The 16,023-nt window shown below is 38.7% G+C and overlaps 2 protein-coding genes across 2 annotated transcripts in view; one reads left to right on the top strand and one right to left on the bottom strand.

Moving 5' to 3' along the window:
- The window catches only part of LOC122562396 (acetyl-CoA carboxylase 1-like), a 132,673-nt gene extending 126,965 nt beyond the window's left edge, over positions 1-5,708 (top strand). Inside the window, 1 exon segment of the mRNA XM_043715252.1 lies at positions 3,492-5,708. Within this exon segment, the coding sequence (XP_043571187.1) occupies positions 3,492-3,618 (127 nt within the window). The 3' untranslated portion in view covers positions 3,619-5,708.
- A 9,870-nt stretch (positions 5,709-15,578) lies between these two features.
- foxn4 (forkhead box N4) overlaps positions 15,579-16,023 on the bottom strand; it is a 43,025-nt gene continuing 42,580 nt past the window's right edge. Inside the window, exon 9 of the mRNA XM_043715301.1 lies at positions 15,579-15,868. Within this exon, the coding sequence (XP_043571236.1) occupies positions 15,621-15,868 (248 nt within the window). The 3' untranslated portion in view covers positions 15,579-15,620. The remainder of the gene's footprint in view (positions 15,869-16,023) is intronic.

The raw sequence follows: 16,023 nt of genomic DNA, 5'->3' as shown, positions 1-16,023 counted from the left end.
CCAACAAATCCACACCGACCCTCTGAAGAGCAACCCACCCAGATCCATTCCCCTACATTTACCCCTTCACCTAACACTACGGGCAATTTAGCATGGCCAATTCACCTAACCTGCACATTTTTGGACTGTGGGAGGAAACCGGAGCACCCAGAGGAAACCCACGCAGACATGGGAAGAATGTGCAAACTCCAGACAGACAGTTGCCTGAGGCAGGAATTGAACTCGGGTTTTTGGCGCTGTGAGGCAGCAGTGCTAACCACTGTGCCACCATGCCACTCACTATTGGTCCTCTGTTTTTTAATTCTTTCCCTATAATAATGAGCCCCCTTTGACCTGTTTGCTTCTTATGGCTTTATTTATCTGTTAATACAATGAGATATCCACAAGTTGGAAAGGACAAGAGAAGCTGTAGACCCATTAGTCTTAATCAATTCCATTATTTTACATGGAATGAAAGTATTGGGAAAAGATTTGAGAATTTTCTATACAATAAGAACCCCAAAAATATTGTTGGCTATTCAAAACAATCTGTGGTGAAGGTTAAAAAGTTAAGAAATAAATACTTGAGAGAAAAAGAATGGTTACTGGACTCAAAATGTTAACTCTGTTTTCTCTCCATTGATGCCAGATCTGCTGAGTTTCACCAGCAAATTCTGTTTTTGTCTATTTCAGATCTCCAACATCTGCAATTCTTTGTTATATTTTATTTGTTGGAGGAGTAATGCAAATTAGGAAGAATTACTGAAGGAGTGCTCCTGGCTAGTGCTGCTTTAAATACATGATCTCGATTCAGAAACTCGGTGCAATATAGTCAAATTTATAGATGACCCCAAACTGGGAAGAGCAGAAATTACAGAATGTGTTGGACAAAAAGGCCTAAACTTTTATTTCTCAATAGCAGTGAAAGTTAAAATCTGGAAGTTGATTCAATGAGCTTCAGAGGCTGATGCCTCTATCATTTCTATTAGGACCATTAGTTCAAGAATGGTGTTTATTTATTTAAAACTTTGAGGGATTTTTATATTAAAAATGTAGGGCTTATAAGCATAGGTAAATGTCAGAGAGGTTAGCGAAAAGTAAATCCATCTGACAGGGTGATTGAGAGCTTTGTTTTTATTAACTATAAAAATTGGTAATAAAAATTATCTTTATGATTCCTTCAGCTCCCTGTCTCTTCCTCTTCTTTGGTCACTCTTTCTCCAGTTTCTCCGATACACCTTTATGTTGCTTCCAGCATCATTAGGATTTTGGAACTGGATGCCAAGTGGGAAGAGGTCCCACAGGGAGCAAGCAGGTGGGAAGTGGAAGGTGGGAGGAGGGGGAGGGAAGTTGAAGAGGAAGACTGGAGAGGTGTGGAGCTTGAAGAAGGTGTTGAGGGGAAGGGGGCTGGAAAGAAGGAGTTGTGGGGGTTACTGAGAAGAGGGATGGGGAGCTGGGAGGACGGGGGGTTCTAATAGCAGTTTGGAAGTGTATATAGGGAATGGGATTGAGAAAGGGGAGCTGGGTAACATTGATACCCAAGGAATAAACTTTGGCTGATTTTTTAAACTGTGATAAGTGTGCTAAATGTCTACTTATTAAACTGTTTCAAATGTAGAGATGCAGGTGTTGGACTGGGGTGGACAAAATCAGAAGTCACACGACGCCAGGTTATAGTCCAACAGGTTTATTTGAAACCACAAGCTTTCAGATCACTGCTCCTTCATCAGGTTACCCCTGAAAACTTGTGATTTCAAATAAACCTGTTGGACTATAATTTGGTGTCATGTGACTTCTGACTTTGTTCCAACTGCATCATAGATGTTTAAAAATATTTGAAATCATCCCAAAAAAAACGTATTTGTCATTGAGCTGAAGACTGACCTCAAAGGATGTGTCTTCACTCCTAAGGTTATTGTGAAGGGATGTGGCTTTACCAGTGATATGCCACTCAAAGACACACCTGTTATTCCCTACACTAGACTCCTCCATGGCAAGGAAAAAGCATGTTCCCAGGGCAGTGATAGAAAAATACAGGTTAGGTACCCCCATTTGGAGAGAAATTTAATGCAAACAAACATAAAGCATTGAGTGAATTAAATATTTACACATGGCCTATGCAGTGCATGAATGATGTTGAAATAATATTGGAAGAAGCTAAAATAGATTAAGATGATTTGGTGTGCTCCACATGTCGATTGTTGCTCTCAGTCAATGACCAAGGGAAGGGTTCAGAAAAGATTTACAAAGATGTTGCCAGATTGTAGGGTTTGAGCTATGTGGAGAGGTTAAATAAGGTGGGGCTATTTTCCCTTAAGTGTTGGATGCTGAAGGCTGATTTTATTGGGATTTATAAAAGTGGATGGGGTAAATAGACAAGGTTTTTTCTCTGGGGTGGGGGGAGTCAGAACTAGAGGGCATAGGTTTAAGGTGCGAGGGGAAAGAATTAAAAGGGACCTAAGGGGCAATATTTTCATACAGAGGGTGGTGCGTGTATGGAATGAGTTGTCAGAGGAAGCGGTGGGGGCTGGTACAATTACAACATTTAAAAGGCATCTGGATGGGTATATGAATAGGAAGGGTTTACAGTGATATGGGCTAAATGCTGGCAAATGGGACTAGATTAATTTTGCATGCTATAGTTGGGGTTTGTTCGTTAAGCTGGGAAGTTGATTTGCAGAAGTTTCGTCCCCTGTCTAGGTGACATTCTCCAGTGCTTTGGAGCCTCCTGTGAAGTGCTGCTGTACTGTGTCTTTTGGAATTTATTTTGTTCCATTTCTGCTGCTTCCAGTTGCCGGTTCCAGCACAGTACAGCAGCATTTCACAGGAGGCTCCAAAGTACTGAAAACATCACCTAGACAGGGCACGAAATGTCTGCAAACCAACTTCCCAGCTCAGCGAACATACCCACAACCACGGCAACTGGTACCCGAGCTATAAATCTTCCTGCAAACGTTAATTTAGGATATCTGGTCAGCATGGGTGAGCTGGACCAAAGGATCTGGTTCCATGCTGTACAGCTCTATGACTCTATGACTAAGTACAACTGTATATCCAAACTGCTGGAAAATAAATCAGAGGAATTAGTGATCAAACTATATAGTGCTCTGATTAGACTGTATGTTGTTACTAAAGCACCAAAGGGACATTGAAGCATTGAACCCTGGAGCCAGGGTCTAGATTATGTGGTAAAACTGGAGACACTTATAATTTTTACTTTTTAAAGGGAATTTCTGAGAGGTGATCATATGGAAGTATTTAAAATAATCAAGAAAATGGAAAAGGCAAATCTGTAATATTATTTGAAATCTAAGAATAAGACAGGTTCAAATTACAAAAGGTAAATTATGACCAGTGTTATACTTATGCCAAGTATCTAATGAGCTCATAGAGTTCTTTTTCTCAATTTCTCCCTGAATGCATAGGCAAGATGGAAAAGAAATTGAGATAATTCAACCAAAACTTAATGTATTAAACATTATATTGTGTTTTTTGTGTTGTTGCTACTTCAGCTTAGTTCAGGCAAATCCAGAGGTTGCAATGGACTGTATTATCCACATGATGCAACAAATCACCCCAGCCCAACGCACACAGATCACTCATCTCTTAACAACAATGGATGGCCCAGCATCGCCGTGAGTGAATGAAACCCAACAGTGTTGACCACTGGATGTCTTACTTCAGGGAGATCTGAATAACATGCACTCCTCAACATCATATTAAAAATGCTCAGGAACTGTGTCTTTCTCCAGCCATGTGTTGCTGACATGCCAGCCTGAAAACCGTCAAACAGATAGTAGTGGAAATACAGTCTTCATCACACCAAGTGCCTAAACAGCTCTTCTTCCTGGCTCTATGTACAACAATGCACCAAAGCAGTCGTTTACCTTGAGACATGTTGACATTTACTACAGGCTGTTATTCCCGTGAAATCCAGTCACATATAGTCTTCAAGCATGATCCTCTAAACCTCAGAATTGTATGTTAATTCAACAAGTAGTGCAGGAATAATCTACAAAATGTTTTTCCCTAAATGTCATCTGAGGATATTAAGTTCTTCACTGAACTTTGCAGGAGCATGCTAACGTCTCTTGGATTTTTACTCAGATGTGTTTGCCTGGGGAGTGCCGTTCACAGATCATGTATCTCACAGAAGTTAAACCAAAATAATCTTTAAACCATTTATTTAGTATGAATTGTGATGATGGAAATAAAGCTCAGGTAGTCTTGGCTGTTAAACTTTGACCTTATGCAGAAATGTTACTACAATGTGTTATAGGAGTAACATACTCTTATTATCTGTATTTCCCAAGAGACTAATAAGATCTACATTCACAGTAACAGATGAATTCTATTGCATGAATATAATCTTTGTGACTGTCAATTGGCTTTAAAACCATTTATGGATTAAATAATTCCTTAAGAACTTATGCACTGCTGAATTGCTGCAAATATAATCGGTCTTGCAATTGAACTAGCTACAGTGACTCCTACCTAAGTGTTATCTGAGGAACCATACATGCCTGGGAGTATTTGTGACCCACCTCTCCTTCATTTGACACCTTCAGTTGATCAATCCACCTCTGGAATTTCATTCACCAGTGAGTCGTTGACAAGGTGCGATTGTTTCACTTTTTCCATTTCAACAAGGGATTGCTTTTTCAGCTTTCTTATGGCAGATGGAATACACCAACCAGTCCTGCATCACGTTTTTAATCAATACTAGTAATTGCGAGCTCACTGTATGGAGAATCAAGATGAAACCCATATTCCAGCTTTCTGGTGCATTGTATTGCTAAGGTTGACACTCAAGACATTGCTTAAAAAACTGGTGAGTTTAGTGCAGCATAGACCATCCATCAATAATGCTGACCAAGTAAATTATGGAAGTGTTAATTATTGCTGTTTTTTATTAATATTCTGTTCTAAAATGTATGTTGATTTATGAATGTATTTGGTGTTATTCTTTTATTTATTTTATAATATTGGGGGCATAATTCCTTTGTGTTCACTTTTTCTGCAGATATCTTGGTCTGCATAACATCAAGCATTATAAATTGCTAGAATTCATCTGCAGTCTTTGCTTTAAAGTCACAACTGCTTTCATACATGTCCAAAAATTGTGAGGTTACACATTATACTACAAATCATTCAGCCTCAAAAGTCCACATCAATTCAATCCTGCCTGTGGAAGCTTTTGAAGCATTAACAAGCAATTTGCAGAGAAGGCTGTTATTGAAGACTTACTTCCATGCAGGCGAGAAAGAGAGAGACAATTTTTTAATGCTTTCACTTTAAGGACTGGGTGTTTCCCTGCTGCACTGGCCACAGGCAAACTATGGTCACCTAGTAAGAAGCCAATGAAAACATTGTTGTCCAAGCAGTTATCCCTTAGTTCAGAGCCCATCGGCTCCGTGCTGCTTTGGCTCTCACTGTTCCAAGGAAACACGACATTGTGTACAACTCTCAATGTGCTCCAGTGAGCATGATTTTTAAACTGCAGCCATTTTTTTTTTACACAGTCTCCTTGGTTTAAAGCAGTACCCAAAATAGAGGAAATGAAATTGTGTGGTCTTTACAATTATTATCATTTTTGTTTTACACTAAAGAAAAATATGCTCAGAGGATAAATACCCATATTTCATAAATGTAACTATAAGCTGCAATCTAAGTATTTTAGTGTTTGTTTTACAAATAAAAGTTGACAAATAAAATATGCTACATTTAGAGATGTTGGGTGCCATGTATTATTATATTGAACCATTTATTCCAGGCAATTTTAGATTTAATTTTGAAGAATCCAATTTGCTCTTTAGTGTCTTGTAGGAAAATACATCTGAGCATAACATTGGGCTGTTTGCGATGTCCTCCATGGGGAAAGCATGCTGATGCCTGAGTGAGAGTTTGAAGGTCAGGCTGCTCCCATGACATAAGTGTTATTCTGTATTACAATACAGTCACAATAGCAAAGTTTACATTAACGTATTAAGGGCATTTTGCATTATAGCTGAGTGGGAAAGGGTAACTAGGGAGAGAATAGGGCCCCTCAAAGATCAGCAAGGCAGCCTTTGTGTGGAGGCGCAGAAAATGGGGGAGATACTAAATGAGTATTTTGCATCAGTATTTACTGTGGAAAAGGATATGGAAGATATAGACTGTAGGGAAATAGATGCAAAATGTCCAGATTACAGAGGAGGAAATGCTGGATGTCTTGAAACGGGTAAATGTGGATAAATCCCCAGGACCTGATCAGGTGTACCCTAGAACTCTGTGGGAAGCTAGGGAAGTGATTGCTGGGCCTCTTACTGAGATAATTTGTATCATCGATAGTCACAGGTGAGGTACCGGAAAACTGGACGTTGGCAAACGTGGTGCCACTATTTAAGAAGGGCGGTAAAGACAAGCCAGGGAACTATAGACCGGTGAGCCTAACCTCAGTGGCGGGCAAGTTGTTTGATGGAATCCTGAGGGACAGGATGCACATGTATTTGGAAAGGCAAGGACTGATTAGGGATAGTCAACATGGCTTTGTGCATGGGAAATCATGTCTCACAAACTTGATTGAGTTTTTTGAAGAAGTAACATTCATTATTTATATAAATGATTTGGATGTGAGCTGAAGAGGTACAGTTACTAAGTTTGCAGGCAACACCAAATTTGGAGGTGTAGCAGACAGCGAAGAAGGTTACCTTGGATTACAAAAGGATCTTGATCAGATGGGCCAATGGGCTGAGGAGTGGTAGATGGAGTTTAATTTAGATAAATATGAGGTGTATTTTGGGAAAAGCAAATCTTAGCAGGACTTATACACTTAATGGTAAGGTCCTAGGGAGTGTTGCTGAACAAGCAGACCTTGGAGTGCAGGTTCATAGCTACTTGAAAGTGGAGTTGCAGGTAGATAGGATAGTGAAGAAGGCATTTGGTATGCTTTCTCTTATTGGTGAGAGTATTGAGTACTGGAGTTGGGTGGTCATGTTGCGGCTGTACAGGACATTGGTTAGGCCACTTTTGGAATATTGCATGCAATTCTGGTCTCCTTCCTATCGGAAAGATGTTGTGAAACTTGAAAGGGTTCAGAAAAGATTTACAAGGATGTTGCCAGGGTTGAAGGATTTGAGCTATAGGGAGAGGCTGAACAGTCTAGGGCTGTTTTCTCTGAAGCGTTGGAGGCTGAGGGATGACCTTATTCATGTTTACAAAATTATGAGGGGCATCGATAGGGTAAATAGGCAAAGTCTTTTCCCTGGGGTCGGGGAATTCTGAACTAGACGGCATAGGTTTAGGGTGAGGGGGAAAGATATAAAAGAGACCTAAGGGGCAACTTTTTCACACAGAAGGTGATATGTGTATGGAATGAGCTGCCAGAGGAAGTGGTGGAGGCTGGTACAATTGCAACATTTAAGAAGCATTTGGATGGGTATATGAATAGGAAGGATCTGGAGGGATATGGGCTGGGTGCTGGCAGGTGGGACTAGATTGGGTTGGGATATCTGGTCAGCATGGACAGGTTGGACCAAGTGTCTGTTTCCATGCTGTACAGCTCTATCACTCTATGAGTGACCAGATGCTTGTGTTCAGATTTTCAATTTTAGTTGCACATAGTGCTTTTTGATAGTGTTTTTATTTAATAGCATTTGAAACAAGCATGAAGGAGTCCAATATACTAACCACTCAGTTTCTTATCAAACCCCAAAAGCAAGTAAATATAGTATAAATATATTTGGAGTTCCTCAATGTCACTGCAATGTCAAGAATGTATAGTTTTTGATATGTGAAGGAGATTCATGAAGGATGATTTAATTTATGGGACAGTCCATCAAGGATGATCCAATGAGAACAGAGTTGCCAATTCTGGTTAAATATAGCCCTTGAGGTTTTATTTCTCTGCCACCAGTTGTCCTGTCCCAAGTTCCCATGACACCCAATGCAACTAATGTTTCCGTTTCGGGCTTTCCCATTCCAATTAGGTAATGAAAGTCATCACTCCCTAACTGGATGTTTCTCAAACAGACATTTTAACCCCATCTTCAATATTTTTATAAGTGGTAAACAAAAATAAATAAAATGAAAGAAACAAACTCATTGTTATGTAATGTCCTGAATGATTTGTTTCCTGGATTGTTTGCAACAGGGTTTTGGAGTGTCCAGGCCCATGCTGGAAGTTGACTCTTTTAGACCAAAACGTATAAATGATATCCTTCGTTAAAAGTAGAATAGGAGGAGGTTCATGCCAACCATAAGAGTGCCGGCATAAGCCAGCTGGACAAGTTGGCCTGTTTGAGCTCTAATTCGATTCCTCCTTCCCCTCTCAACTTACTAAAGTTTGAAGCCTGTATAAGTCTGACCAGCATTACAACATCATCTCTGAATGATGTAGACCCATAAGCCATAGCAGCAGAAATTAGGCCATTCGGCCCATCGAGTCTGCACCACTATTCAATCATGGTTAGGGACATAAAAACTGTAGATGCTGGAATAAAAATGTTATGAAGATGTGGGTGTACTGTACCTTTAAGAGAGTAAAAGTTAGCAGTGACAGCACCAAGTGTTCTCAATAAGACACAATGGAAAATGTGCTCCAGCTACTGGGGTAATAACGACAAAACAGATTTGAATTAGGCCAATCAGTTTAAATTATACCCCAAAAAATACAAAATTCAAGTCAAGTTTGAATTGAGTATATTGACAATCGTAAAAGCCAATGACACAATCCGATGCTTTGGGGTATAAGTCCGGGGAAAATTAAACAGTTGGGAGGAGAACTGCCACCAGACCAATAGATGTAGACTGCTAGTCAGAACTCTCTGAGAGGTACCTGTCGAGAGAATGAGTTTGCACAGAGAAAAACCTCAACACTGACCTGGAGAGCCAATCTACCGACGAAGATAAAGAGAAGATTTGACCGCTAGCTGCTTTTAAAATTTGAATTTTCCTGTAAATCATAATCAGGAGTTTTATCGGACTAGTAATATAGAAGGGAAGGTAACAGATAGGTTAGAGGAAGGAATTGTAAATAGTTGTTAGTTAATTATTCTCTGTTATACTTTAAGAAATAAAGTTAAAAATCACACAACAAGTCCAACCTAATGGACTATAACCTGGTGATTTTTAACTTTGTACACCCCAGTCCAACACTGGCAACTCCAAATTTAAGAAATAAAGTTGTTAATTTTTACTTTAAATAGTTCCTGGCCACTCGAATTTTGACAGATTACTGCACGGGATAAATCTTTTTTGTGTTGCTGGTTTTAAATTAAGCAAGAGGGTTTACCGTGTGTTGTAACAGTTTGGAGGCTCATTGTCAGGATTTGAACTGGTTTAGACAGATTTGAATAGATTTGGGGCTACGAAAAATCCCAGCAGATCTAAACACTTGCAAGTTAGTGTCCTAGATCTTTAAATAAACCCCGTATTGAGGCAATTTGTTTAATTTTGGTGACTTATGGTTGATTATATTAAAAGTGAGAGAAATGACTCTTAAAATTGCTAAAGAGGTTTGGGATTTGAAGATGATTCTCAAATTTGCCAAGAAAGTTTAGAAAGAAAGAAAAACGCCATACTTTTAGAATTAGTAAATAAGTTAGATTTGGGTTTAACCAAGGACAAAAGTAAAGCTGAAATTGTAAGGGGGTTACTCAAACATTTAGGTGTGTTAGAGAAACAGACAAGTGCAGTACAGGTAGAAAAACTTAAATTACAATTGAGGAAAATGGAGTTAGAAGATAAACAAAGAGAGAGGGAAGAGAAAGGGAGAGAGAAAGAAAAAGAGAGAGAGAGAGAGGAAAAAGAGAGAGAAAGAAGGTCTCGGCTGAGTAAAGAGAGAGAAGAAAGGGAGAGACAAATTTGAACTTGAGAAGTTGCGACTTAGTCAGCAAAGTCAAGTTAGCAGGATGCAGATTAAAAGAGAAGGTAGTGATATATATAAATGTCAAAACTCTGCCATATTTTGATGAGAAAGATGTTGAAGCCTTCTTTACTTCATTTGAAAAAATGGTTAGGCAGATGGAGTGGTCCGAAGATTTATGGGTAAGGGTAGTTCAGACGAAACTGGTAGGCAGAGCTAGTGAGGTATTTGTCACACTGTCAGATGAGATGTTAAGAGATTATGAAGAGGTTAAACAGGCTATTTTAAATGCTTATGAAGCATATAGCAGTTCAGAAACACAAAGAAGGAACCAGGTCAGACTTATGTTGAGGCCTCAGGTGTTTCCACTATGGTAAAGTGGGACATGTAAAGTCACAGTGCTGGTCATTAAAGAAAAGCATTGTGGGAAAAGATATGGTAAAAGAAGCTAAGTCAGTGGCATAAGGGAATGTAGTAAAGGCGACCCCACGAAGAGCCGCAGAGCTGTAGGAGAGTGCACAGCCTAGGCATGGGCTGGGCATGGAGTGAGTACCTTAGTTCTACAAAGAATTCACTTCTGTGGGCAAAGTTTACTCAAAGGATAGGGGGAGAAGGACAAGAAGTTTTAATTTTGAGAGATACAGGGTCTAACCAGTCACTGATAGTAAGGGATGAGTGAATATGCACTCTTTCTGATCTGTTACTTGTGGAATAGATGGACACAAATTAAGCGTTCCCCTATGTAAGATCAGGTTGGAGTGCCAACTTAAGATTGGGGAAGTTACACTGGGAATGATTGACAGAGTGTCAGTTCCAGGAATTCAGTTTGTTCTTGGGAATGATTTGGCAGGATCCAAGGTGGGAGTGATACCCCTTGTTGTAGAAAAGACCAAGGAAGACCAAGAAACTGAGGAGTTAAAACAGAAATATCCTGGTATATTTTCCCAGACTGTGTGGTAACTATATCCCACTATCATAAGTCACTGCATGAAGCGAAAAGTATAGAGAAAGATGAAGGAGCTGAGGTTCGGTTAATGGATACCCTGTTTGACATAATGGTGCAGGAAAAACCTGAACAGGCAGAGGATCAGACAGAAGTGTTTAGTCCTGAAAGGCTAAGAGACCTGTGACAGCAAGACAATAAAATATATTTGGATGCGTACTCTGTAAAAGAAACAGAGTATTCCGGAGTGTTATTATCTGAAAGATAGAATCCTAAGGTGGAAATGGAGACTACAGCAGGTTAATGCAGAGGAGAAATGGGCTGAAGTGCACGAGATTGTGTTGCCAGAGGTGTTATGGGTATCTCATGAACTACCTGTAGGAGGTCACCTCAGGGTACGAAAGACTCAGGCTAAGGTACAAAAATATTTTTATTGGCCTGGAATGCACAAGGATGTGGTCAACTTTTGCCGTACGTGTCATACTGCCAAATGGTAGGTAAGCCACAGGCGTTAATAAAACCAGCGTCTTTGTTGCCAATTCCTGCATTTGAAGAATCTTTCACATGGGTTGTAATTGATTATCTACCTCCCCTCCAGAGAACTAAAAGTGGGGACCAGTAGTTGTTAACCATCATGGATGGGTCTGCGAGACTTCCAGAGGCAATTTCGTTACAGAGTATCAAAGCAAAAAGGATAGTGCAGGAGGCTGGGAGAACCCCACACCCAAAACGTTGACTTCTCCATCTCCTGATGCTGCCTGGCTAGCTGTGTTCTTCCAGCCTCCTGCATGTCTACTCCACCTTTCAGTCATGGTTGATAAGTTTCTTAACCCCATTTTCCTGCTTTCTCCCCGTAACCCTTGATCCCCTTGATACTTAAGAACTTATTTGTCTCAGTCTTAAATATACTCAATGAATGGCCTCCACTGCCTTCTGTGACAATGAATTCCATAGATTCACCACTCTCTGGCTGAAGAAGTTTCTCCTTATCTCCATTCTGACAATATCTCCATTGTCTTTACTCTAAGGCTATGCCTTCCGATCCTTATCTCTCCTACCAATGGACACATCTTCCCAACATCCTACTCTGTCAAGGCTTTTCAGTATTCTGTATGTTTCAATTAGATCCCCCCGCCATCCTGCTAAAACCCACAATCGTCAAACATATTAAGCTTTTCATTCCTGGGACTACTCTCAAGATATTTGTCAATCAGCCAGGATATTGTTGCTTGGCCCTGATAGCTGTAGTGGATAAGCAATTCTGTGTCCGCTTTCTCTTTCAATCTACCCAACTCTGACAAGGACTTCACCCAGGCTATGGAAGTTGAATAATTTACACTACAGTAACAAGGCTATTTGGAATTTTGGCCCTGTTTCGCTTTTAACATATTATTGTCAAAGCATTTTGCAAGTGCCGTATTCTTTCTCAGAAAAGTATCTCAACAGCCTTACTGTTCCTATTGGCCAACATTGTTTGAAGTGTTAGAGTCTGCTGGCTGTTGGGAATGGAACCATCCATTTAAATCCACTAATGGGTAATAATGAAGCTCGCACTGCAGGTTTTCCAGGGAACTCCAGTAAACTTACTTTAAACTGTGTCTAAACTATTTTATTCAAGTGAGAGCAGAGAATAAACATTATTTATATGTTCCAGTTGCATATTTAGAATTTACAAGTGTAAATATTAACAAGCGGTTTCAACTGTACTGCTGTATGACTCCACAATGCTCAAATTATTTTAGGTCACTTTGGCAACAAATTTATACAATGTGCAATGATCTTAATTTCCAATGTAGTTGTGGCATACGGAGAAGAAAAAAAAACAGGTTTGGATCATGCTGCAGAGTATTCGCTGTGCTATCAAGTAAGTTTCCATTATGTTTTAATTGTTCATACTACAGCCCAGCATCAGATTACTACATTATATTATAAAAGATAAACAGTACCAATAAGGAAAGGAAAGCATAATTGTCGGCCTGCACTCCAATCTGTTGTTGGCCAGCTGAAAAGATGCATTTCCAGAACAATCAGCCTTTATGAAGATGAAAGGAAGGAGAATAAAGAATACTTAAGTCGCAAATTTAAAGAATGTTATAAGGCTCGTAAGTCATTGTCCTGTTACAGTAAACAAAACATCCATCAGGACCATTTCTAAGTTAAATATTTATTCATATATCTAAGACATTTTACATAAAGCATTTCATACTTTCTAGTTAAAATCTGCCAATTATATTTGAATCTAAATGAGGGAAAATATTTAACAAATATTTCTTTCCCCTCTAATCAATCAGGTTGGTTAATCAAGATATGACATTTTTTAGAAAACAGATCTTGTAGTCTTCCAGTTGTTGGCCAGTATGAAAATATCTTGACGTTTCAGGCATATTTTTTAGTAAATGTTGGTTTGGTACAATTGTAATTTTTTTTAATTTCAAGAAATAACTCTTTTCCTCCTTTCAAAAGTACTTTAAAACCATAAAATGGGGACCATAAGAATGCCAGCATAAACGAGTTAGACTAGATTGAACTCTAATTCTATTCCTCCTTCCGCCTTTCAACTTACTAAAGTTTGAAGGCTTATAAAAATGAATCCTTTTTAATAGTGAAAATTAAGCTCTATCTATTCCAAGCCATATTAGACTGTTAGAGGTGACTAATATTATGGATATATGTGTAATCAGCATAGGTAGCTTCATTTTTTTAACAAATGGATATTCTATTTTCTTTCTGTTTCATGAAATCATGTGCAGGACATTGCCACACTTCATACTTTCTATCGACATAATTGAAGTCTAACATTAAGGTTCATAAAGTCTCTACTTTGTGCACTGACTTCATTTTGTCTGTTAAACATGATTGAATTTAAAAATTATTTTTGTTAACAAGAATGGTCTATTTCTGAGAAGCTTTCTTCCAAAGTGAACAATGACGTCCCTGCTATATATCTATGGAAGCGTTAAGTCATACCAATTTATCCTCCAATAGTTTTAAGTAGGGATAGCATCTTTCATTCCTGGGAATGTCTTGTGAAGACATTTCAGAAAGATATTCCACATACTCACAGTGTTGATGTTGACTGAATTTTCCAATAGAGTCCTAACCAAGAGTCTGTCAGAGCCTGGTGAAAATACATCCAATTTGCCTTCCCTGTGAAGAAATCCACAAGCTGAGCATTCAACTGGTCCATTTTTCTCAGTATTCTCAATTACTTCAGATTGTGGCCTTTAAAATGCTGGACTGAGCCTGGTCCCCACAATCTTCATTAACAGCAGAAAAGTTGTCATCAATGCAGCCAGAGTTGTAAATAACTCCACCAATGATGTTTGAAGGGTTCAGAAACTAATACCTATCCATTTAACCTTTAAAAAAATTCTTAAATAACCAGACAAGTGGAAATGCTATCTTTAAGAAATATTCTTGTAAACAATGCTTAGTTCAAATGAAACGGGTCTTCACATATCCTTAAAGCAATAAATATAAATTAAAATTTACATACAGTAATACTGTCTATCACAACAGCACCAACACATTCCACTGTACTGACCTATCACAATGCAACAGAACACTTACATAGGAAAAGAGTTCACATTTCTAGGATCTACTAAGAATTGTTTAAGTTGAGTTTTCAGCCATTGATGATGATCAATTTTGTGCATTCAAATTTGTTTCTCTTTTGCATCCATTGAGAGTCCTGGGTAAGCAGTTTTCGTTTCCAAAGTTCATATCTATTAGTCAATCACAGAAACAACCCTGCCCATGTGCCCTGTACGATTCTGTTGCAGTAGACTATCCAATTCAGAAAGGGAAAACACTTTTAGGTGACACCTGGATATTTGTCCGCTTCTAAAAGTTAAAGGTGACAGGACAATAACCAGTCTCCTCCTGAATGATTCCAATGATTACATTCATCACACTTTCACTGGATCACTAGTCAAAGGAAGGATTCTAGTGATTTCCTTGGTCCTTTTTCCTTCTCTGGGTTCGTTCTTCCACCAAGATACAAAATTCTGCAATTAATCTTCTCAAGATCTATCTAACTAACATTATTCAAAACTTGACTCTGCAAATTTGTATCAAAAATAGATTTTACACTGTGGTCTGTTCCAAGTTATCATCCAAAAACAACAGGACCAGCAGCATCCAACATTTTTCATCATGTCAACGGTGTCAACAATTTTGAAATTATTTATGTAACAAGCAACTTCATGGGTCTGATGGTCTTTTCTGTTTGGGTGCTTTCCCAGTTATGCTTTCACTCACTGGATGTTAAATTTGGTCAATTGGCTATAGTGGGCTGATATGTACAATGTTTGTCAGTCTGAGTATTAAACATCAACCAAACTGGACATAACCAAAATTGTATAGTATTGCTTTGTTATAAATTGAATATTAATATGCTGTCATTGAGAGGTAAACAATGGATCTGAACAATTTACAGATTTAACTTTGTAGTTAAACATTTGTTGTTTTTCCATCTCACTCCAATGCTTTTGTCAACAGTTAATCAATTTGCTTTTATTATTTACAAAAATCGATTATTTAATGAGAATAGTTTGGCTCTTCTTCAGTCAAGTCAATAGTAGACAATGCACTTTTCATATTCAGTTTTAAGCCTGTTCTACATGAAAGCTGCATTCCATTTGCTAGATCTTGCATACAGCATGGAGTGTAAAATTCTTTCCAAAGGCTAAACGATTTAAGACAACCAAATCCATTGAAAAAATACAGCCTTACATGAGAGTTATGTAAGCTTATAATTTAAGAAGTGACATGGAAACTCTTTCCACTGATGTTATATGTTTAGTCCTCAATACATTGGTTATTAACAGGTCACCAAATCAGAGAACCTTTGCTTTATTGCAGTGCTATTGGCTTATTCCCTTGTGTGTTCAGGTATTGTGCCGGGACATTCTCCAAGCTAGCATAGGTGGTGTAAAGACCAGTAACCTGTAGATCAGAAAATGAATTCTCGCTTCCACTGGACACAGGAGTGAGACCTACTATTCCAAGAGGAGAGTCTGAGAGGCGGAGCGGAGATGTGCTAAATGCACTGAGCGTGTCCAGGTTGAAACTCTCATCTTTCATTTCTTCCCATAGATTTCCTGTTAAAGGAGAGAATGCTGGTTTAGGGTGAGTTGTTTTTAGCTTTACCTTAACATTTTGATTATTATACACTTGTTTTTGAGGGAAGTTCCCATGTCTAAAGAAGGAAAGGTCAAGTAAACAAAGATTTTATGACTAACAATTTTACCCAAAA

Source organism: Chiloscyllium plagiosum, chromosome 25 (genome assembly GCF_004010195.1).
Source record: "Chiloscyllium plagiosum isolate BGI_BamShark_2017 chromosome 25, ASM401019v2, whole genome shotgun sequence".
Classification (NCBI taxonomy): domain Eukaryota; kingdom Metazoa; phylum Chordata; class Chondrichthyes; order Orectolobiformes; family Hemiscylliidae; genus Chiloscyllium; species Chiloscyllium plagiosum.
The sequence above is the reverse complement of the archived record's forward strand: the minus strand, read 5'-3'. Positions and strand labels throughout refer to the sequence as shown.